The following is a 25,554-nucleotide window of genomic DNA, read 5'->3' on the forward strand; positions in this document are numbered from 1 at the left end:
AGACGTATCCAAAACTAAAGTGTATGCGCACCTCAGGCAAAGAGCCTGTTAAGTATCAACACCCAAAAGATTTCAAGTGCAATTAAAATGCAACTTTATGGCTCACTAATCTATTGAAGGCTCCATGTGTGTTTATCTTGATGCTGGCAGCACCGTCATGACCGCAACCCCAGGCACAACCACGACAACGACCACACGAGGTTCTGGTAGTGGGTGGAGTGAGGAGGGAGGGAGGAGAGGGGAACTGGCTGTGTCTGTCAATCAAGCGGAGCGGCACTTGTAGCTGCCAAAGCGGATTGCAGCCAAAAACACTTTAGTCATAAATCAATTAAAATTGATTTGCTGCCGACCTCAGTCCCCCTCTCACTTTCCTTCTCTCTCTCGCTCTCGCTGCGGTCTGACAAAATGCAGTGCGAATTATGAGTATGTTTTTCCCTTTTTGAGCATTTTCCTCTATCTCATTGCTTGGTGCGTACAATTTCAGTAATGAATCGCAACCAGCAGCAGAAGCAGAAGCAGCAACAGCAACAGCCTGAGCTACAGTTGAACTGTCTGCTTTATGCAATGTTGCTGCCACACAGTTGTTGCCACTTGGACTCATTTGAGCGATCTCCCCACTCCTTATGCCATTCAACTTGCAGCAGAGCTTCTTATCTGTAGACAGCATGACGTGGGGCAAGCAAGCAAGCAGTCAGGCAAACGTTGCAATGCGCTGTTGCACTCTGTCTTGGCGCATTTTAAATATTGACAGCTATTTGCCAATTGCTGCAACTGGAACTGCAGTTACCTTAAACGGCTGCTGTCAAGGGTTCATAATTTGTTCCCTTTCCTTAACTGAAAATTGTTTTCCAACTGCCAAAAAGTTGTGCTTGGTAACAGCTGCTGCTTCAAACTATATGTGTCTGCATAAATCGAGATGCACACTATCGATAACACACACACACACACAGACACCCACGTTTATCTCTTATTTTGTCGCTTTTTGCAATTTTCATAAATATTTCATTTAAGTGTAACTATAACTTCACTTGATGTCCTTCTTGCAGACTGTGAGATATTCTTATTTCTTTTTGTTGCTTTTTGTTTGTATCGATTACTTTTGCTCTTCGCTTTTGTTGCAGCTTCAAAGAACCGCCGCTGCCCCAGACATTGTCATAAAATAAAAATAGCTGCCAACAAAAGCAAAAGCAAGTGGTTTAGAAATTTCTGCATTTTCTACATTTGACATTTTGAGCTGCTGTGCTTGGAAATCAGTGACATATAACGATAATACGAATACAAAAGCAAACAGCAGAATATATTGCAAGTTGCATATAAAGCCAGAGTGAGAGCTTATTAAATTGCAGACAGCTTAAGCTCAACGTGATTTGATTAAAAAACAATTGACGCGATGCGGGCGCGATCAACAGTTAATAGACAATTATCCATAACAATTATGGCCGAGGCATTCAGTCGAGACAATCTAATGCTATTTGTCTGCCACTGTATTGCAGTGAATTATAAGCTAAGGACATGAACAGGATAATGGGGTGCTTAGCATACATTAAAACACTAATTTCTCTGCAAAAAAGAATGAAATAAAAGGAGCAGCAGCACGTTAGCCACGCCCCCCTTAGCGCAGCTTTTCCAAAGCTGTTGCCATCTGACGTCTGCCAGGCGGTGCCTTTTAATAGAGCCACACTAATTACATGCCGTTAGAGCTGAACGCCTGTGAAGTCAGTTGCGCTCAAAGTATGGACAGACAGCTCACTATATATATATATATGTATATATGTGTGTGTGTGTGTGGGTGTGCAGCTGCTTGGCTCGTTGCCCGGCTCTTGCCGTTTGTGCATCAGCCAGCTCAAATTTGTAATTAAACCAACGGAATTTATGAAACGTAACGCTTCGTAGACACTGACACACAAACATACACACACACACACACACACATACACACACACACACACACAAATATATAAAAATTTGCATGCAGTTTGGTTTATGCGCAAACAGTATAGCGAGTTGGGTTGAAAAGAAATTTATTAAACTTGCTTTTATTCAGACTGTGAATTTGTGGCAAATTATAATAATTAATTTACAAAGTGTAAGAAATACAAATTGTATTGATCCTATATATTTGAAAGTAACATATTCAATACTCATATTTATATTCAGGAAGAATACTGCAAAGTCCAAGCTCAATAAAATGTTAAGCATGTTTATTTTCTAGCTTACGCCAAGCCATGCTTGATATATAATGAATGAATAATTGTAATCACAAATTAAGCATATTTATCAAATGTGGGCCAGCGTTTTCAAAACTATTTTTAATTAAATAAGCTTTGTTATCAGAATTTAAACATCATTATCCTACAAAAATATACATATATGTATCTAAGAATTTTTCTTTTAAATGTGAAATAATGTTTATTTACAACAGTTGGTCCATTGGAATTGTTAGTAAAAATTGAAAATATTTAAAAAAAAGTATTGTTTAGACTATTTTAAATTCAATTGCGAAATCTTTTCAATTATTTTTGGTTTTTGATTTAAATTTCAATAATTTTCTTACAATACAGATTCAAATTCAAATACCAGTCTTAAGCTTGGTATCAAATATTTCTCTCCAATGAGAATACATACTGTTTAACTATTTAATAAAATCCAGTTATTGTTTTTGCCAACACTTTTTGGCAACTCACGATTCTCAGACACGCATTTATGTTTTCGTTGCGCTCATTTGGTTACTTGCATTTTATGTTGCCTGCTTTTTCGCTAGTTAATTTAGCGTTGCTTTTCATTTCTATTTTCTCAGTTTTTTGTTCACTGAAACTCTTGCAATTGTCTGTATCTGTGTATGTGTGTGCGTGTGTGTGTGTGTTGGCTTTTTCTAGCATTTATCCTTGTTCATGTGGCGTGCGCGTGCTGCTTGAAAAGCTCTTCAAATTTTATGACCACATAAGCGGCGGCCGCATAACCAACGCCATCATCATTACCAACATCAACTTCAATTTTAGCCGATTCAGCGCAAAGGAACAAAAAAAATATAGAACGAACTGTATGCGCCGTTACAACCAGTAACGGTATTTGTGGATGGCCAGTGGGGCTTGTTGGCCATCAGCGGTCAGCGGTCAGTGGGTGCAGCAATATATAAAATTTATTAGCAGAAATTATGATTATTTCGTTGCTCTTTGCTGCGTGTATTTTTAATATCCATTTCGCAATCTACCGCCACCCACTGCCCCCACTCCACCAACCCCTGCAGCCATCTTATGCCGCTTGTGCATTTTAATGGCCACTGCGTCTGTCTTCTTGCCAGCTGCATCAATTCCTCTGCTCTTATTGTTGCTGTTGTTTCTTTTTTTCTCTTTTTTTGAGTGCTGCTCGTTAAGCTCGCTTTAATTTTTACTTGAGACCATAATTTTTGCAACTGCTACTGCTGCTGCTGCTGCTGCTGCTGCTGCTGCTGCTCTTGGCTGTTGCTGCAAAGCAAAGCGAAGCGTTTTTTATGCCACATAATTTGCGTGAATTTAATTGTGGCAAAATGGCTGCTGCTGCCTTTGACCATGCTGTGCGGGCCATTAGGCGTAGCAAATTGCTCATGGCTCAATTTCAGAGCGCTTAATAACCACTGCAAGTGTGTGTTGCCATAATTGAAAGTAAATAGAATGCATTAAAAATAGAAAATTCATAGCGAGAACTGCACTACGAAGAAAGCCGCACTGGACGCTAATTTCGATGTGAATTTAATTTAATAGAAATATTTTAGTGAGCATTAAAAATGATTTAAATTTAATTGTATTACACTCAGCTCAAATTATGATTCAATCATTAAATTAATAAAAGCGTTTTTAATGCGTTTATTGCACATTAGATTTTAGTTTTTAATTAAAATTATAAAGCACTCACTGAAATCTAGTGCTTAGCATAGCAAAGCATTTTCATAATTAAATTTATTCATTTGTCTGATGTACAACGTTTAACAAACAGAACAGAGCCTGCCCATCCCCACACCTTTGTAGTTCCCATGAATCGCATAAAAAGAGACAAATGATCCATTAAACGCAAAACTTGTGCACTTTCATTGCACAAGCAAAGACGCTCTGAGCCCAAAATGGTCGGAGGTGGAGGCGATGGCAGCAAAGACTGCATAGCACTAAGAAAAATATTGCCCCGCAGCAAAGACAACAAACTCTTGATTTTTATAGTGAGCATAGCTACATATACCGAGCGTTGAGTACCTGAGGGCAGGCAGGCAGGCAGGCAAGCAGTCAGGCAGTCGAAAGGATAATGCTCATAAAACGCTAAGATATGCGCCAGGCTTCACGCAGCGTCTATTTTTCACTTGGTCGCACTGTCTGTCTCTGAGTCTGAGAGAGCGGCAAGAGATGCTGCGAGAGGGAAAGTGAGGGCTTTGGCTTAGGATTTGTTGTGCTTATGAAAGCATTAAACTTTCCTCATTTAAGGCAGCGCACTTGAGTTGCCTTTTTTACTGCAATTTCGTCCCTCAGCCTCTGACATAGAGAGCCCTAAAACAACAACAACAACAACAGTAAGGAGAACACACCACGCCTCAGTTGTTGGCATTGTCGAGTTGATGTTGTCGTTGTCTTCTGATTATGGCGCACAGCTTCAAGCGCTGTTTCTCGTTTGTACACCCTGCAATCCAATCAGAGTGCAGGATGTGTTGGAATGCAAGAAAGCAATGCTTGATCGATAGTTTCGATAACGCGCAGCATTGTATTGATATTATTAATATCTAGTTGTTGGTTAGCTACGATTTCTATTAAAACGCTAACTGAAGCAGATAGAGTAGAATAATTTGTGATGCATAAATAGCATTTAGTTAATTTGCTGTATATCAATAGTATCGATAATTTCCAACAGAATTATTAATATGTGATGACACAGTTGGTGAATTATATATTTCATTTAGTATATTTACAGAGCATTTCCAAGTCAATTTTCTGCTTCTTATTTTAGAATAGCGATTGTCTTAACCCCATGTTGGGGAGTTACAATAAGGCAGCCCCAAAAAAAAAGTGCTCGAGTGTTTGCTGAAAAATATTATGCAATTTCTACATTTATACAGTTTGCGCACTCCCCAGCATTTTATTGATGCCCCGCGGCGTCTGCGTCTACGTTGGGGAGTTTTCCCAAAAACTGCCACCACTTTTGCTAGCTCCATATACAATTTTTATTATATTTCTTCTTTCGTAAGTCAGGCAAAGAGAGAGCTGATGAGCTGTCGCCGTTGCTGTGGCAGCCACACACACGCGGCGAAATTGTAATAAATGAATTTTGAAACATGTCGCACAGTGTTCTCAGTTGCTGTTATGTATTTTTTATTTTTTGTCAAGATGTGGGCGCGGTGAAGCCGCCTCGCAGTTTTGCAGTTTCTTCTTTTCGGTGTGTGCGTGTGTGTGTGTGTGAGTGTGTCTACTTTTGGCTTGACGCTGTAGCGTCCCTTTGTGGCGGAGACTTCCTTGAGGGATTTACCGTTTGTGCTCGAATGTCTGCAGCAGTTTTGCCAGCCTTAGAGCTTTGCTTTTGTTTGCATTTTGTAATGTAAGAGCAAAAATTGCGCTCGGGCAAACAAATAAAAGTCTAGTGCAGTGAGTAATGTGACGACTGTTGAACTCTGCAGCATTGCCCCTTAGGTCGCATGTACAAATACACACACACACACATGCTTTACATGTTGCATGCGTGCAACTTGCAGTTGCAACTAAGCCGCTTTGGCTTAACGACCAACAGGATCAGCGCAATTGGTTTTGATTTGTGTGCGTTTTGCTCTCACTCGAGTCTTCAATGTGTGTGTGTGTGTGTGCAACAGTGCCACAGCTGAGTCTAACTTGCCACGCGCTTTCTTTCATTCAGCTAGACACATTTTCTAGCAGCAGCAGCAGCAGCAACAACAAAAGTTGAAGAAGTAACAACATATTTAGCTTACGGCGCGACGCTCATATTTGCTTTGTAAAAGGCAGCGCCAACAATAATAATAATAAAAAAACAAAAGCATATAAAAGCAGCGAAAAAATTGTATAACAACAACGGCAACATGCGTGGGTGGTGGTGGCAACAGCAGCAGCAGCATCAGCAGCAGCAGTGACGATGACGTTGACGTTGAGTGCCTGCGAGGCGAGCCAAGAAATAATAATAATAATAACAAAAGGCAAACAGCGCGGCCCCTGCTAGAGCGCCATACACCTACGACATGTGGGAATTTTCATGCGGCGCGTACCAATTTCACACATTTACATAGTTAAGCACACACACACACACATATACACACACAGGCTCACGCATAACGGTAGCAAAAGTGTCGTCGCGTGGCGGAAGTGAAAGAAGTTGCCAGCGTTGGCAAAAGGCGCAAATTGTATACTGTTGTAAGGCAGAGGTAAACACAAATACAGCAACAAGAAAACAAATACACAAACACACTCACACACATTGGCAACAAGCGTGCATTTTTGTATGCTAGTGTGCCTGGTTGCCTATTTGTTTATTTGTAATAAAAACAACAACAAGCATAAAAAAACACACACACTGACTGCTTTTGATTTCTCGACTTTAATTGCTTTTAAATGCAATAGAAATTACAACAAAAAATGCAAAACAATATTTTTTACATCGTAATTAACTCAGCTCAAGGCCTGCATGTTATTTCAGCGCTCAAAAGTAGGCAACAGTTTGTACTCTAAACATTTAAAGGGTTGTCCAAACAACAGCGCTTGACTGTCAAGATATGCCTCGCATATAAACATAATTCACACACACACATACACACGACCATACGCACAGACAGACAGACCCAAATAGGCCACTTATACTGGCGTAAATAGTTGGGTCTGGCTTACATGACGTATGAGTGACTTTTATGTTTTAATTGCGCAGGCATTTAAAACTGATGAAGCGCAGCTGGGCATGCTAAGATGCTCTAATTGACACTGAAAAGGCGCAATTAATGCACACACACATACACACACACACACATATACGGCTGTGTATGTTGATGCCTGTGGCTGTGTAAGATAAATTTACAATAAAATATTAAATGTCAATAAAAATAATTTGATATATTATGCTTATAATTAAAATGATTGTTGCGGTTGCTCGTTGAGCTCATTAAAATGTCCATAAGGATTTGCATAATTAATTGTGTTTACAGTTACATTAGACCTAAAGCCTGCTGCACACAATTTAAAGCAAGTTATTTACCTTTAAAATCGAAACCCGCTTTAATGCGCGCCCAGTAAAAAATGATGAGCTTTAAGTAAATGACCCGCAGCGCCATATTTTCTGACATAGGCAGAAGTGAAAGAGCTGCAGGCGCTGCACGGCCCACTTACACACAGACAAAAAGACACACATAGATTCCCCCACTCACACATTAAAACACACGCAGCTACAAATTAATTAAATAAGAAAAAAGGTAAACCGAGAAGTTAAATAAGAAGCAGGAAAGACAAACCCAGTAAGTGAAACTTGAAATTGAATAAAGCCCTTGGCGTGCGCACTGCCTCTGCCTCTGCCTGCCTTGCCTTGCCTTGCCTTGCTTGCCTTCCTTGCGGGCGGAAATGAAACCAAAGAACAAAGGAAAACAATAATATAAAGCATGCCGTGAAAAAAAATGAAATAACGCAAGCACAAAATCAACTGCGACCCACTTGGCTAAAGTCCAGGCCTGGGTACAGTTTTAAAGCAAAGCAGTGTATGGAAAGCAGTAGACGAGGGCGTGGCATGTCATCAAGTCAAGCCTGTGGGCTGTCCATCAAGCTGCAGCAGTGCGCCCACATGATTAAGGCTTCACAATTTATCTAATACAATTAGTGCAAAGGACACTGCGACTGGTAATTGTAGACGCCTTGCCTCAGCATTAATGTCAGCTGCCACAAGGTGCGACGACTTTTGAACTTTTTCCAAATGCCATGCAGTTGGAATTTCTTCTTCGGTCCACTTATTTTTAAGGGCGCACTTACACTAACAGCCAGAGCCACAAAGTTTAATGAATGCTGAGCAGGCAGCAAGTGTTTGGTAATTTAGCTACAGCTGCACTTTGGCTACTAACTTCTAATCAAAAAAAAAAGAGAGTGAGACAGAGAGAGAGAGAGAGAGGAGAGCAATGCCATTAATGCTTTTATCGACTGCCAGCCTAACAGTTTGAACATTCAAATGCACTTCAACACTTTTAGCATGAAAACTTTATTTTGTGCTCAGTGCTGGGCAGCAAATGGAAAATAATTCCCGAAATATGCTAAAGTACTCTCGAATATATCTCAAGCTTTTTTATTTCCTTTATTTTATTTTGGGTCTATTGGGAGCTAGGACAATTCATATTTGAAACAAGGTCGCCTGGTTGGTTTTTAAACTTAACTCAAAATTGCCTAATAATAAAAAATTTAGCTTGTCCATTTGTGTGTCTGTCTGTGTGTGTGTGTGTGTGTTTGTGGCAGTCCTCGTTCAACTTGTCCATTAAAAAGTAGCCAAAGCTTTCAGTTGTCAACTGTTTTGCGCTCTGTCTCCTGGCCCTCATATCACACACAAAAAAGCCACAAATGGCCAACAAACTTTTGCAACATTTCAACATGGCTGCCTGGCCGCTTGGCCGCTTGGCCGCCCGGCTTTTGTTTATGCTCTCGGCACAGAGTTGTGGATTGTTTGCGCTGCAACTTCAACAACAACTCAATGCACTCAATCAATGCACACCAGACAACAACGACACAAACACAAAACACAACAGAGCGACTGTTGCCGCCTTTTGTTCAACCCAAAAACACTCTGCACAAAAAGCACTCATCAAAAAATAACAGCAACAAACTGTTAAAACAACAGCTAGCAATCGCTAAAAATTCGTTACGAAAAAAAAAACACAAAGTTGGAACGAAAAAAAAAATTTATAGCACTAGAGATAAGTTTTTGGCGAAACTGCAGAAATCAACAAACAATTTTTGTGGCCAAAAAGCTTTGGAAACAATAAAAACGCATAAATAAATGAGAGAAAGTATCCAAGCAATCAAAACACAATACAGCTATGCATATAAAACAATTTGTTTATAAATATTGCGCCTTGTGCCCAAGTGTTGTTAACAGATTGATTTCGTAAATGATAATGCGCCCGCCCAAGAGCCGAGAGCCCAGAGCCGAGTTGGGGCTTGCCAAAAAAGCCGCAAGTAAGGCAAGCCACGCATAAGAACAATGCCAACTTGAAACTGGCAACATTCACAGACCATTTGGCGGCTTAAGGTTCGCATTTGGGGTTATCGCTTAATCGCATCGCATCGTCCAACGCCCAACGCCCAACGTGCTACCTTCCCTCAGAGAGTTAGCTACGCTTGTTTTTTGTGCTGGTATCGCTTACGCCTTGTCTGTGTCTCTGTCTCTGTCTCTGCCGCTGCCGCTGCCGCTGCTCTTGGCTTACATTTATTTTATGCGGCTGCCTCCCGCACAGCGCACAATCATTTTTCAATAAACAAACAATTTCATGGGCTGCCTGTCTTTGCGCCAAATCGGATCTAAGCCTCAATAAGCAGCCAGCGACAAGACGCACTTCCTCTGGCTGCCTGCCGGGCTGCTTGTAGGTAAGACAGTTGGTCTTATTTTTGCTTATCTGATTTCAACGAGTGCCACTTAAACTATAGAGATTAATTTATTATAGATTGTTGTAGCTGTTGTAAGGAAATTTTTAACAAAATATTTTTCCACTTTTTTGTTCTATGGATATCAGGCTCTATGGCAGCGTACACAATATCCTGATAAATTTCAAGTCAAACAATTGATTCAGCTCTCTCTCTCTCTCTCTCTCTCTCTCTCTCTCGCTCTCAGTTACGCAGAGTAATTACAACGAAAGTTCAGCCAGGCAAAGGCAAACAAAATCAACAAAAAGCGAATGCTATACTATATATAGATGTGTGTGTTTGTGTGTGTTGGCAGACAAATGAAAAATTAAACAATTTCCTAGATGCCTCTAGCACTGCTCTCTCTCTCTCTCTCCCCCCTTTTGCTGGCAACGTTTTTAACTGCAACATTTATTCAACAGTGAGCGCACTAAATTATTCTTGTGCTTTTGCTTGCCTTTTGCCAGCTAGAAGGCAAGCTAACTCGTACGTAAGTCAGCTCAGCTTAGTTGTTAGCTCTGTTGCCTAGTTGCTTTTGTCTGTTTGTATTCATGTGGCAAATCGGCGACATTATCGTCATTGTCATCAGCATCAACAGCTGCGACTCAGACTCGTGCCAAAAGTCATAAAAACGACAGCAACAGCCAAGTCCCAACAACAACAACAACAACGAATTTATTGTGTAAGAAAAAAAGTAGAGCGCAAAAAAACCGTTGATAATGCTCATACTCGAGCTGGCGCCTTTCATTAATATGCGCAAATTATAACGAGAAGAAAACAACGAGAACGAGAGCTGTCAACTGTCGTTGCTGCTAAGGGTATTGGTATTGCTCCGACTGCGACTCTGTGTCTGTGTGTGTCTGTGTGTGTGTGTAAGTGTGGTGAAAGACAACTTCATTTACTTGGCTTGGCACTCTGCATTCGTTTCATTTGTTGCATTTTTTGCTTTTGTTGTTCTCGCAGGCGGTTTTCCTTTTTGCTAACGCAAGCGCTTTTAATTTTCAGCTTGCATGCACAAAAGTATGCAATATGTTTTTTTTCCACCAGCATCACCTCACCCAACACTCCAGCAATTGCACTTATGCATGCATGACATTCAGCTATCCCGCTCACACACACACACACACACACACACATACACACACATTGAATGGCCAACAATGGCTTACATAAATTTTAAGCTCCATTAGCAAAAATGTTTCAGCCACCGCACCCGAGGCGACGTGTGGCTCCCTCTCTCTCTCTCTCTTTTCTCATACTCTATATGTGTCTGTTGTGAATTGATGTGCGTGTGTGTGTGTGTGTGAGCAAAGTTCAAGTGCAACAAAAGTTGGTTATTGTGCGCTCCCGGTCTCTGCTCTATTATATGAAATGCATATTACAAAGCTTGGCAAATTTTTGGACATTGAAGAAAACTTTTGCTCACCTAAGGCGTACCCAAGCTAATTTTAACATAAATTAAACGTCATGTGTGTGCCTGTGTGTGTGCAAGTCTTACCTTGAGCTTCACTAAGCCATTAAGATTTAAGCTGCACACCTCTTTGCACTTCAAGTAAACTACTTGCTAAAGTTGCCGGGATTAAGTTTTAATTATTTAGAGAAAAACTAACATACGTAAAGGTCTAATTATTAAACTTATTTTTAGTTTCAATTAATTATTTCTTGGTATAGTTCAGTTCACGCGCAAGCGAAACTCAACTAATTGCAAATAAATTAACTCAGCTTCTAATGGCTTAGGCGAGCATTTTTTTTTGGTCCTTGCGCTAACTTCAATGAATAGCAAAATAATTATTTTCTGCTTAAATGTGCAAAAAGTCGCCACAGCTTGGCCAACACATTGCGGCATGTGGCAAGCCGAAATCAATTCGACAAACAACCAAATGAGTTGCGGAAGCTATAACTTACGACTCAGGGCTGGCGGGCAGGATCAAGTGCAAGTCGCAGACCTCGCTCGAGAAAGTGGCGAAAGTGGAGAGAGAGCTAGGTCTATAGTAATGTGAGCTTGGGCGGCGCACAATGAATACAAATTGCTTGGTAAATAAACAACATCTCAATAAGGAGCAAATTACTGACGCCAACTAGCGAAAAAATAAACACACACACACACACACGTACAGACAGACAAAAACAACAGCAGGCCACAAATAAATATAATCACACATACACTCGGAACAGAAGCAGCAGCAGCAGCCGCCGCCAAAGCGCGCACTGCATAACAATAGCAACAATTTGGTTGTACCCACACAAACACACACACACACACACACAGAGAGAGAGAAAGAGCGATAGAGAGACACACCCACGTTAGTGTGTGCGCTAATGAATATAATGGCGTTACATCAATGGCGACTTGGCCAACGTTTTCAAGTGCTATTGTTGCCGTTAGTATTGATGTGTGGGAAACTCTGTACACAGCCAGCGATTGCAGCTGTTCCTGTGTGTGTGCGAAAGAGATAGCTGCAAACAGAAAGTTTCAGAGAACTGGGCAGCAACTGCAAATAATGAGCGTAAATCATGGTTTAGCGATAAATAGTACAGAGTATAGAACAACGATATATGCACATGTGAAGTTTCCATTGAAATTCATGTGGAGGGCAAATGTTTGGCCATAACACACACATAACGGTGAATCCGATTTAATTAAAGTGCGGGCGAAAGTGTTTATTCCCCCACACACGAAAGCCAACAATAAGTGTAACTAATGCAAGGCAGAGAGAGAGTGAAAGAGAAAGACAATAAGAGGGGTGGAGAGGCAAAGAGGAAATAAATACGTTTTTATCTACTGTGCAAGCAATGAGAGCCATGCAACTAAACTTTCGAGCTTTTAATGAACTTTTTAATGTAATTTAAATTTAAGTCAAGCCTCTCTAATTTCCCCATTAAATAAAACACGCAATGATAGAATCTAGATCATATAAAAACTTAAGTTCTTTTGCGCTAGCGAGTTGTCGCTAACTTTGTGTTGCAATGCGATTTATTTATATTTACTTAATGTATTCTTTATTATTTTAGAATTCGTTAGGTCGAATATAAATAATATAACCGTATGAATTTACCATATTTTTATCGCTTGAAAAAATGTCACTTACGTTAATTATTTTTTTACACAATTTTATTGGTGTTAATCAATTTTTTGTAATATGGCTTGAAAATAATTAAAATAAAGAAATTAGAATAATAATATCATCTCATAGCTTTTGTTAAAAGTATCTTTGACTTAAAAAATATTTCAGGCCATAAATCTTAAGAACACATTTTTCAAAAATCCTTTATGTATAAACGATTTGATTGAGGCCGTGTTAACATGTTAACAGCAGTTTTGTCGCATAATTGGCAAGTCAACAGACAAAAACGAGTTTCGGAAAATGACGCATAAGTTATTATCGTAAATGGGGTTCGATATATACGAGTATTGACATAAGCGACGCTACCACTCGCATCTAAGTGATGCAGATCGAAGAACAATAGATAAGTGCAACTTACTTAGAAGCGGCCGTGAACCTATTCAGCAAAATGAAACATAAGTTCGCTTTTCAGTTTTATTACTCCAATCAGTTGTAGGCAAACAATCAGCAAACAAAATCAGCAGTAAATCTTAACATAAATAATAATAATAAAGAAATTGATATTCACAGTTAGGAGGGGTTTGTGGTCGGTAAGATTCTTTATGGCGCAGGTCTCTTTTGGCAAGCAGGTTAACGGGTAGAACGTTGATGTATTTATTTTCTTAGAATTAGAAATCCTCTCCGAATCACCCTCTGGAGTATCCAAGAGCAGTTTTGGCTGGCAGTGCTTCATAGCAAGATGTCATAAGTCCATGTGGGCTTTATAATAAGCAGTTTGCTGCTGAGCCTCAGGGTAGACCTTCTAGCTATGAGGCAAAGTGTTAGTTCTTCTCATCAGTAGATCAAACGCTTTCAACTGCGTGCCAGCTTTTGTACTGATATTCTATTTTTGTTATATTATTATTACTCGACCCACAATTTACATATTTTTGTTTCATTTCACTTTTTGTGAAACATCAGCTCAATTAAGACATAAAGTCAATGATCTCTCATTAATGCCGTTAGCGTCCCGGCTTTATTTTCACTTCACTCCCCGAATTCCCAGTGCTCAGTGCTGGGGTCCACCTCCAATTATTTGATGACCCAGCCTAATTAGGGCAACAATTGTATTATCTGACCGGCAGTCGCAAGCAATTAAATATGAATGCAATGCATTTTTTAAACAAAAGCCACACGCACACACAACAGCAACCGGTTGGGGGTGGGAGTGGACAGACAACAGAGGAACAGAGCTTAAGCTACGGACTTTTCGGGGAAGGGGAGTGGCTCACTTAAAGGCGCGTACGCGTGGAGGCTGCTGGCTGTTGTCTGTTTGCCTGTTTTCTTTTCATTTTCTATACAATTTTTTCTTCACGGTTTTTTCTGCTTGGCATTTTTTTTGTGCTTGATGTTACCCCGGGGAGCGTTGAAGTAATTGTTGCGCTTGCCACGCCCCAGGGCTTGGGCACAGCGCACATTAAAGTCAAACTGGGACATGGCCCCAGCTTCTAGTCATAGCCCTAATCCCAATCCCAATTCCATTCGCATTCAGATTCCCATTCTCATTTCCATGCGCGCAGTGGCGAAGAGCAAAAATATATTTTTCCATCTCGCTGCTCGTTTTGAATATCCTTCTCCTCTGCTTCTGCTTCTACATTCAGATTCCACTACAAATTGTGCATTTTATTGCGGCCATAGATTTGGACGGAGTTTTTATGCGCTCGCAGAGTTAGAGAGAGAATCAATTTCAAATTGAGAATTTCATTGCAGGGCATTTTTTTCAAGCTTAAATCGTATGCGTAGTTGGGCTTATTAAATTCTTCAATTTCATTATGTTAGTGCAAGGCAGCGAGCACTGCAGTCAGCGCTATGTTATCCTTGCTTTCCAAGGATATGGAGCGCTCTGCAGGGTGGACATCTTATGAACTTTAACAGCTCCATTATATGCAAATGATGAAAGCAAGAAAACAAATATTGTTACCTCGGGCGATGGCCACACACACACACACACACACACGCACACGCACGCGCACGCACACACATGGAGGCAAACACATGCGCGTTGCTTGAAAAGCATTGTTTGGCAGCCAGGACGCAGCACACAGGATGCGGGTGCGAGGCTCATATGCGAAGACATTTACATAAGCAAACAGCTTCTGCTTTTATGTGGCAGCCCAACGCAGTTTCAGAAACTCCTCGCAGTGCTCGCATCCTGGCATCCTCGCCGGGTCCTGCACGCACTACTAATAAACCAAGCAACAGCAGCAGCAGCAGCACCAGCAACAACAACGGATATTAAGCTGAACCTGGCCGCAGGACAACAGCCCTAGCACACACACAAACGCACACACACAGACACACACGTTCAGCTGAACAATAAAAACGAGACAAAAAATGAACTGCGAGCTAAACGATGGTTCGTTGGACAAAGAGCAAAAGTGACCGATATTAGGGCGGCACAGTTCTGCACATTCCCGATAGAGGCCACGCCCCTTCCACCTGCCTTTTATCAGCAGCAGCAGCAACAGCAGCAACAGTTTGTGGAAAAACAGAAAAGCACTGCAAGTTCACAAACGAAATTTTCAGCATCGACTGATTTGCCGCTCATCACAAACGACGCAGGCGGACGCATAAGCAAACTTTTGGCCAAAACTGTGAAAAGCTGGCAACAATTATGCGCCAACGTTCACTTTTTCAACGCTTGCAAATTTAATCACTTAACCCTAAGAAGCACAACAGACAAAATTTGACTGTGCGCTGAGGAAAATTGAGTTTTCTTTTTGGACGCAGTCACAGCATGAATATTAATGAGCATGCGCTTCTTTGGAGAGTGTATGGGTGTCTGTGTGTGTGTGTGTGTGTGAGTTTTGGGCCAAGTGACAAAGTTACTTAAATTACCAAAACTGGGAAAAACTTTAGTTGCACGCTCGAAGTTTCAATGCGTCGGACTCTTAAACGGAATTAATGAGTGTGTGGCATCAGGGTTTCCTTTGTTTTCCACGCTCTCCCCCTCTTTCCATCTCTCTCTCTCTCTCTCTCTCAATCTATGCGTATTTCTTTTGTGCGTTTTATTTTGCTTTGGCCTGCGCCAAAAGTCAAAAGCTGCTGCCGCCGCTGCAAGCATTTTTAGTGTTTTGGGCGCTCGTCGAGGCATGCAACCTAAATTCGACTTAAGCGCCACACAGTGAAAGTTTCCATATCTATACTCGTATCTTCTCACACACACACACACACACACACACACTCACACACATGCGCGTGTTTGCATATTGCACATTGGCAAACTTTTGTTTTCAGTTGCATTTGAAGTTCTTAAAGCGGCTTTCATAAATATCTAGAAGCATCAACACTTGCCAAGAATTTAAATGCAATTGTTTGCCTTCTATTGCAGTTTGCAGACTTGCAAGTGTTAAATGCTTAATTCTATAAAATTTGAAGTGCAGTTTTATTTGCAAAACAGAATAGCTGAAGCACAACTTGAGCACAACAATAAAATATACGTGCAAGCACTTAAGGCATTTTGAATAAATAAATATTGATAAATAAGGAATTTCTATTTATTATAGAATAAAATCAAATCTGCGCATGTACGATATGTAGTTATTTTTTAATTAAATTCCAAATTCCATGCTCAGCAATTTGCAGCTCATTACAATTTAAAATTTATTGCAACTTGATATATATATAACACGGCTCTGTAATTATTTATTTAGAGTGTTTTTATTCGTTACCTCATTATGCTGTGTGCATTATTTATTTAATAAACTTCATGACCTGCTCGCACACAAACGCACACAGCCAGCGCATTAATATTTCATGTTTAAACTTTAATTTTTGTCGACATCACATTGCACTTCTCACTCAATTTGTTTGGGACAGCAAATGCAGTGGCAAAGTCTTTTATATGGAATATCCTTTAACATTTTATTACACACATTTAATGTACAACGATTGAGTCTTTGAGTGTGAGCAATTGAAGTGGAAGTCAAAAGCCAACAGCCGAGTGAGCAGTTGGCCTCTCTCTCTCTCACTCTCTTTGTATGCTTAGGGCACTTTAATAATATAGCACACACACAAAGTCCTACTTACACACACACACATACACACATATATATATATTGTTAGGTGCCACACGTATGTGTGTGTGTGTGTGTGTGTGTGCGCGTCTGTATTTGTATCATTGTCAATATTGACAATAAACAAGTTTGCCAGCAAATGTTACATAGTAATGATCAAAATGATTAGTTGACATGTAACGTGGACATGACATAGCACACTCACTAAATACAGTACTTGTTCTCCTCTCTCCTGCCCTCTCTCTTTTACAAATCAGGCACTCAATCAAGCCGAAGGCCATGGCGCGTAGCCCACAACAACAGAATTGGATGTCAGCACATTGACTTTTTAGACGTGTTAATCATATATTTACTATATAGTTTTCGATATATGCAGCTGCGTGCTCTGCACTTTCGGAAATTAAAAAAAATGCGTCCCTGGCCTGCTGATAAAATGTTATTATAAATTATATTAAATATACATAAATTGCGTGTAAAATTATAAGCACAGCAAAAAGGGACAGGCCATCACTCATGCCGGCCAATGGGTTGACATTTATGCAGAGCAGCCGCCGCCGCTCAGTGGCGCAGCAAAACTTTTTTGTAATTAATTAACATAAAATAACAAGCAGAGCGTACTATATACTAAAGTGTCGAGCAGGCAATTTAATTCAAACAGAAATCAATCATGAGCAGCATCGCTCATGCAAAATTGCAACATTCAACTTAAATTTTAATGCGGTTCTGTTTTTTTTTTATTTTGCAGATTTCACATGCGGCCTGCGTCTGGTCGAGGTGCGCATTCCGCCCTACGTGGTAAAGGGCGGCTCGGTGCAGTTGGAGTGCCTGTACGATCTGGATGGCGAGGCCCTCTACTCGGTCAAATGGTATAAGGATGGCAACGAGTTCTACCGCTACGTGCCACGCGATAATCCGCCAGCGCAAACATTTCGTTTGCCAGGTGTGGCAGTCGATGTGAGTATGCTACACAATAAGATTCTAAGCTCTTGGCTGAGACGCCACATTAGGGGGCGCCCCTTGCCTGTAGCAACAGACAATGGCAAGCACATGCTATTCCTTGCTAGTTTCTTGTTGTTGCTTCTGTTGCTTTGTGGTCTTGCCACATGCTCAAAATGAACTGTGCTGCAGACAAAGCGTTGCACAGACGACAACACAACGTGTTGCAAGACAATATAACTGTGCAGCAGACTGACCTCAGCCCTGAAGCAAGCCCCAGACAAAACAAGGTATTGTCTCTAGTTTATTAGCTAATGAGGCTGCCTCAACTGCCGCAAATCTGTGCCACAATTGCCATGTTAAATTGTTGAAAGATCAGCTTGGGGTAAACTGTCAAGTTTGTATCAGTAGCGAATTAAAGAAATCTTTAAAGAAACATTAGAAATTTAGAAAGTTTGAGTCCTTTTCATAATTAAAATATTCTATGTTAAACCCATAAGAGTAACTATTAGATTAACCAGCCATGTTGGTTATAGTTACAAAGTCTGAATTATAATCAGTGCGAAGCGAGAATAATACTTAATTGCCTTGAAATAAACTTAAATAAATATATATGAAAAAAATAATTTATTTTTTAATTAAAAGAAAAAGCGACTTATATAACTTTTATCAAGTCTTGGGTATTTTTGAATACAAATGGGATGAGAAATTTCAAAAATTACTGAGTGTAGTTTTGTAATTGTAAAGACCAAAAGTCTACATATTCTGCTAAGGAATAAAGAATTATTTAAACGTATTTAATATAGTTTACCATAAATGGTATTGCATGTATAAAATCAATTGCTTCAACTTACAAGCTGTGGAAACATAACTTAAACTCTTATCTTAGACTTGTTAAATCAACTGATTTCTTGACTCATAGCCTAGCTTAGCTATTGGTACTTCAACTCGAATAAAACTAATCACCTTGATCGATCGCTATCTTGACGTTATATTCAAATTAAAACGACTTAGCAATCCTAATCCCAATCCAATAACTTGAAACAAGCACTTAAATGAATAAGTGTACTATTGCTTATGCTATTGATGCAATTCGATAAACGATAATTAATTTAATACGATACAATTTTTCTTTGGCTGTAGCTGTGTAGTCTGAAGCTTATTCAAGCAAGTAAAGTGCCATTGCTCCATTATTTTCGGCGCACTAAAAGTTTTGCACGTAAAATGCGCTGCACGTTACCGGTTAGGTTAGGTTACGGTTACCACCGTGCTAAGCCCATTGCCACAGAGATGTGGATGTGGCACTAGCATCAGCGTGTGTGTAGTGCGTGGCAAAGCGAAAAGTGAACGCTTGAGGCATGTCTGCCAAAACTATGCCACACACACACACACACACACCCACACACACGCGCACGCATTGTGCCTCGCTCTTCACTCTCTTTAGCGCTCCGACGCCTGTGTTTGCGTTTGAGTCGGAGTTTGAGTGCAATAAATTGTTCAAGTTGCGCTTTTCGCTGCTGGCAGTTTGTGGGCGTGCCCGAACGTGTCTATAATGCGCGTTATAGCAACACTCACACACATGCACACACTCGCAGGCGGTCTCCTCAACTTTGATGTTGTGCCGCAGATAAAAGCGTAACATGTTTGCCAGCAGATACAAACCGCACGATAACTGCAAACGTTCAGCTAATAGCTATAGCTACAGCTATAGGTATACTACATATATATACCATATACCTTCCACATTGGCGGATATTGTTTTAGCATAATCGATGCGAGGTGACTGACGTGGCTGGGCTTACAACTTTTCGGCCAGCTCGCTCATATATGCTTTAGCTTTTGCTTTATTGCAGTTGAACAATTGTTGGCCAAACTATAAATTAGGTTAAAGCAACAACAACAACAACGCATTAAAAATGCGCAATAAAAGATAACAAAGTGCACTTTTCGCTGGGTAGATAAACAAACTACAAACCCTTGCCTGCTCAACCGGCTCGGGCTTCGGCTTCGGCTTCGGCTTTGGCTTTAGCTGCGGCTTAATGGCTTAGAGTTCAAATGAAATATTTGCCTAACCCAAATATTTACCTTGGCTTCACTTCAAGCATAGCCCTAAGTTCGACTCTGGCCGCAAAACAGTTTAAACTAACATTTGGTCGGCCTGCAAAAGCAATTACATTACATTAATGTCCAAAGTGGTCTGTCGTCTGTCTATCGCGGCTATTGAAGCTGCCAACTGCCAACTGCCAGCTATCAACAGCCAATGACAGCCACACGGACACGGACACGGACTCGGACACAATGCTATGCGTTGACGCCACTCTTTGGCTTTACAACTTTTGCAATGCTCTTTGCATTTTTTTTTGCACGCTTTACTCATTCAACAAATTTTAATTGCAGTTGCACAACTCGAGCGATGCGCTTGTTAGCCTCCTCAACCTCAATCTACAGTCGACAGGACGCTTCCGTTGTGAGGTTTCCGGCGAGGCGCCATCTTTTCAAACGGTCACTCAGCACGGCGATATGAACGTTGTCTGTAAGTATAATCCTCGCTTTTTATAACTCTGCGTGTTTCATAGCTGAGCGCAAGCCAATAATACTAATTGAAAAAATTGTAGACTAGCCTTGGGGCTCAACAGAAGTTACAAATTACATTTAACTTATTTGTATTGCGAGCAGCAGCTGCAACTGATAAATATAGAAATCAAACACTGATATAAATAGAAATCAAATACTCAAAAATATAAAAAGTTCTTTTTTTAAATTCTTGAAATGATTTATAAATGTAACAACTTTTTTTGTCAAATTTAAAAAGTATTTATATCATTAATTTCGCATTTGCATTTCCACAATGATTTCAATATGAATGAAGCCTCTACGAACAAGAAGTCAACAAAAATCCACGAATTGATTTATTTATTTTAAAAGGGTAAAAGATTCTTTAAGGATTTACACAATCAATGATCTGCAGTATTTTGCTTAATTAGCTTTAGGAGATTAGAGGTAAAAAAAAATTTAAGATTTACCAGAAGTTTTTCAATTGCTTTGTAGGAAAAGCGTAAACCGTAAGCCAAGTAAATTTTCAATTGAGCTTAAAGTGATTATAAATTATTACACAGCAAAATATGATGATTAAGTAAATTTTATTAGAACTGACACTTTACTTTTCTTTTGTACATGAAATGCAATGTAAGCTTATACGATACGATACGATAGTGAAAACCGATAAACTAACTTAAGAGAGAGATGAATGCAACTGGTAATATATGAATGGGTGAACATTTCCTACTACAATGGGAATTGGTATAGGAGTCACTTCGCTCCCTAACTGGTGCACTTATTAAAGTACGATCATCCCAGTTTTTTTATTTGGAGCTCCTTTTTCACCTAAGCCTAGTACATTGAATAATTGAGCTGCTATTGCAGGATAGAAGCTGAACTTCAGTTGAGCTACAGTTTCTGCGGTTATATCCCAGCGATATTTATATTCGCTTAATTTAAATGAAGAGAAAACAAATATTGAGTAAAAATCTGGGCAAGTGACTTATTTAAGCATTTACTGAAACATCTCTGTTAACTACACACACAACTGGCTTGAGCCAGATATTTCGGCACAATAAAGTGGGCCAAGTAGCAACATCAAAGTTGGTAAATTACTTATTCTATTTACGAAAGCGCCGTAGAGTTTGCCTGCAGCTTAAACGTCTGCTTGGCTTCAAAATATTTTGTGCTTGCAACCGTTGGAGGTGCTTTACTTAAATTCTCTCGCTTAAGATTGAGCTGCGCCCTCTTTCTATCTGAAGCTGCAAGTGCATTTGACAGGCTTCATTTGATTTTCATGTTTTGTGTAATAAGCTCCACAAAACTCAGCTGTCCCCCAGAGCGAGAGCGCAAACCAAAGCCAGAGTCAGAGGCAGTAGCTAACATATCTAACTCAATTTTGCAACTGTCGTTCAGCCAAATTAGCTGCAGGCGCTTTGCTGAAGATGCTGCGCGGTAACTTCAAATGCAAACAAAATAAGCAACAATGAATGCTTTGAGCGCATACCACGCCGTAAGCAAATCTCCTGCTCATTGCCACGGACAACAGGCCCACACATACGCTCACGCTCACGGTTACGCATACTCATACGCGTGGCGTCCAGGCAACCAGGAGCTGTCGCCTTTGAGCTGTCGTTGACATTTCATTTCGTTTTGTTCAATTATAAACTTCTGCGTGGGCCCCTGCCCATAATGTGGCTGCTGTCTCGCTCGCACCAACTCGCAGCAGCTGCAGCCAACGCCATTGTCTTAGCTCTAATGCGCTTTTGTTGTGGCCCACTGTACTTGGTATTTGGTCTGGGCTCACATTGTGTGCTAGCTGTTTGGCTTTCAATCAAAGTTTTTAAAAGCTCCTACAGCAAAAACTGCTGCTCGCATATTTCACAGCAACGCCCACTGCCCTTCGTGCCCCATGGGCGGCTACAGCTGCTGTTAGACCAGCGGCAACGCAAAACAAGCAAATAAATAAAAAATAGCCAAATAGAGAAAGGCTGAGATGGAGTGAGTGAGCAGCATTTCCGCATCCGTTGGCATAGTTTAGATAAAGCTAGGAATAGAGCTGGGAAAATTATCGAATATAGAAGCTATACAATGAAGCCGGCAAAACTATCGATGTTCTTAAACATCGGAAACTACAAATGATGTTTAAAATTTAAGTACACAATTATTAAATATAAATTATAAGAAGCAAAAGAGAGATTAGTATACTGTACATGAGTTCATGATATTTCTGTAAACAAATATTTTTAAAAATCTTAATTTTTAAAATGTATTATAAATTTACTTTCAACGCTTTCTTTTTCAATGTTTGCAATTATTTGAAAACATCGATTATTCGGTTTTTTGTCATCACATGATTGGCACAGCTCTTTTGACAATATATAACTATAGAGTATTTGGCAGGGTTGCGAGTCAAGAATTTTCAGGAACTTGAAGTGGCTTCAGTTTTAATTATTTCAAAATTATTTATGACCTCGAGGCTGGTTTTAAACTTGGCCAATTTTGTAGTAAACTTGGCTTGGGATTTAGATTCAAACCCGGCTTTGCCGCCCTGGTATCTGTTGCCCCTGCCAACAAGCTTTGATTTCCTGTTCATTTCCATTTTATTTTTGTGTTTTCCACATTTTTTTGCTCTGCTTTATTTGCAATTTTATCAGCCGTCTGTCAGTGCATCAGGGGCTGGAACTTTTATTGAATTTCCGCTTGGCCGCCGGCGACTTTGTTGTTGCTTGCTTGGAGCATTCTTTATTTTTTTTTTTTTTTTGTTGTATGTTTGTGTGTTTGTTTGTTGGTTTATTATGGCTCCAGCGTAAATTAAATTCAGTTGAATTCAGTCTCGACTTCGTTACTAACCAACAAAAAATGTCAACTTTACAGCACTGCCGGATCAGGGGCCGCCAAAAATAAGCGGCGGACGTCCGCGTTATCAAATTGGCGACTGGGTGCGCGTCAACTGCACTGCGGGCCGCTCCAAGCCGGCTGTCAATCTGTCCTGGTACATCAATGGCGAGCTTGCCGACAGCCAAGTGCTGCGTAAATACGATACCATTGTCTCTGGCCGAGAGAGCCTCGAGACCACCGTGCTGGGCCTGAAGTTTCGCGTGGAGCAGCAGCACTTCCGCAATGGCGACATGAAGCTCAAGGTAAGTCTCAAAAGTTTAGCCAAACAATTTGGCAAATCAGCTCATTCATCTTATGCTCATGCTCTGCTTTGTGCTTGCAGTGCGTGGCCTCATTGTCGACCTTCTACTGGCGCAGCAACGAGGAGTCCGTGGAGGGCGACCGCCCGCAAAAGGCGCCAGTGCTCGAGTCGCGCGAGAGTGAGAGCGCCTTCGCCAGTAACTCGCGCGCCGATCCGGTGCAAGGTACGTCATACCGGGAATTATTTGTTACAAAACTCTTATCGATTTTCATTCAACCAAATGCAGCCAGCAAAACGGATTCATTGCTCCTGGCCCGTGCGCCCAGCGCGCTGCTGTTGCTCGCGCTGGCCACGGCGGCCACTTGGGCCGGCATCGCCACCAACAGCTGGCCACAGTCGGTGCCCAAGCTTGTTGAGCGCAATGCCAAAGTTAATGTTAAAGAGAGACCTGTTTTAGTTGAGCTACTACTAGCGGCTAAGCAAAAATTCCAAAGCCTCGCGCGTCAGCTGCGACGCTCTGCCTCAGCCTCAGCGTCGACAGCGGCGTCACGGCAGCCGCAGCCGCAGCAGCAGCAAATGTTGTTGTCTGCGCGGTAGCTGCATTAAGTTTTCTCTGCCCCTCGCCCCCGCCCAAAACATTTTCCATACTAAATTTCCGTCTTCGCTATGCATAAAATACAAACCATAAAGAAAAGCATGTTGAAAAATATAAGAAAAGAATAAGAAAAGTTCTGCAACAGTTGCAAATTAATTTATGTCGTTAACAAAAGCTTTTCTCAATTTAATTTGTAAAAATAATACATATTTATAATTAATTAACGAACTACACATAAATATATCACAATTACACATACTTAAATATTAAACAAAGCAAGAAATGAAAAAAAACATAATGCTGCCAAAAGAAAATTGTTAAGCGCATTATAAACTTGCAAAAAATAAAAATTTAGCTCTACATGGAAAAAAGCGAACTGTATATAGTTAATAATCAATGTATGTATTGTATGTTATTAATTTTTAAGTACTAAAACAAAAATAGACAAAGCGACGCTGCACCAAAAAAACCATAAAAACAAACGAAGCATAAAAATTAAATGAAAAGTAAAAAAACTTTTAATAAATAATGAGGAGTTTTCAATTAAAGCAACACACATGAAATACACATAATTGTAAGATTAATCTATACAGAGTACTCGAAATAAAAATTAATGTGTAAATTATTAAACTGTGAATTCAAAAGCAGATGTGAACAGTTTTTCTTGCACACTTGACATTTAAAAGAGTTTTGCATGCGCCCCTAAGTATGCTATGAACATTTAAAGTTGAATTTGATTAAATCGCCACACTATAATTTCGAAAACTTATTTCAAACAAATATTTGCACTAATATGCATGTTTAAATTATAAAAATACTTAAATATATATTAATATTTTCTCATCAATTTCGTGAAATCAAAAATGAAACTTGAAGAACAAGTCGAAAATTTAATCAAATGTAGCATGTATAAGCTGGTGACTATGAAAAAGTCTTAAAACTAACAGAAACATATCGTAAATTTTATAAATTGCCAAAGTCTTTTTATGTATATGTGTGTAAAATCACTTAATGTTTAAATATAAAACGAAAAGGGAAATGTATTGAAAACAGTTTAATAATAATATTAAATGTAACGCATTTAATCCGTTCTCTGTCCGCATAATTCGTAAGCTCTATGGCACTGTACCTTATTTTTAGCATAAACGATGCATAAAATTTAAAACAAAAACTAATAATAAACAGTACACTAATAACATTCCATGTTATTTTGCTTTCAAAAGCGCGCCGATAAATTGAAAATTGTGAAAAGCATTTAGTTAGCGAAATTGAAAACAATAGCTGAAGTCAACTGAAAAAAATAATACGAAATACATAAACAACAATAAAATAGTTTTGTATCCAGAAAAAATGAACAGGAAACTAAATCTCGAATGTTGTGTAAATAGCCCCCAAGCAGAGCCTAGTGGATGGCTTTGTCTATTGTTATAATAAAATGAATTTGCATTGGGTGGAAATGCATTGCTCATGAAATCACAAACAATTATAATAATTATGTTTATTTTTAAAATATTATTTCGTTTTTGCCATGTAAATATATGATAATGCAAAACTAAATTAGCGTTAAGATGTCACACACATAAAATAGCAAAGAGCAAAGCAAATAATGAGCCAATTTTAATAA

At 39.8% G+C, this 25,554-nt stretch overlaps 1 protein-coding gene across 2 annotated transcripts in view; it reads left to right on the top strand.

Moving 5' to 3' along the window:
- Positions 1-24,069, top strand: part of LOC108594562 (beat-IIIc) — a 64,342-nt gene extending 40,273 nt beyond the window's left edge. The window contains exons 2-6 of one of the 2 annotated variants that reach the window (XM_033293861.1): positions 17,465-17,673; positions 20,053-20,188; positions 23,071-23,336; positions 23,417-23,558; positions 23,622-24,069. In XM_033293861.1, coding sequence (XP_033149752.1) covers positions 17,465-17,673; positions 20,053-20,188; positions 23,071-23,336; positions 23,417-23,558; positions 23,622-23,932 — 1,064 coding nt within the window. In that variant the 3' untranslated portion in view covers positions 23,933-24,069. Of the gene's footprint in view, positions 1-17,464; positions 17,674-20,052; positions 20,189-23,070; positions 23,337-23,416 lie in introns of both variants that reach the window. The other variant, XM_033293860.1, reaches the window with a different exon arrangement.
- Positions 24,070-25,554: the final 1,485 nt, after the last annotated feature.

This window comes from Drosophila busckii, chromosome 2L, assembly GCF_011750605.1.
Source record: "Drosophila busckii strain San Diego stock center, stock number 13000-0081.31 chromosome 2L, ASM1175060v1, whole genome shotgun sequence".
NCBI classification, from domain to species: domain Eukaryota; kingdom Metazoa; phylum Arthropoda; class Insecta; order Diptera; family Drosophilidae; genus Drosophila; species Drosophila busckii.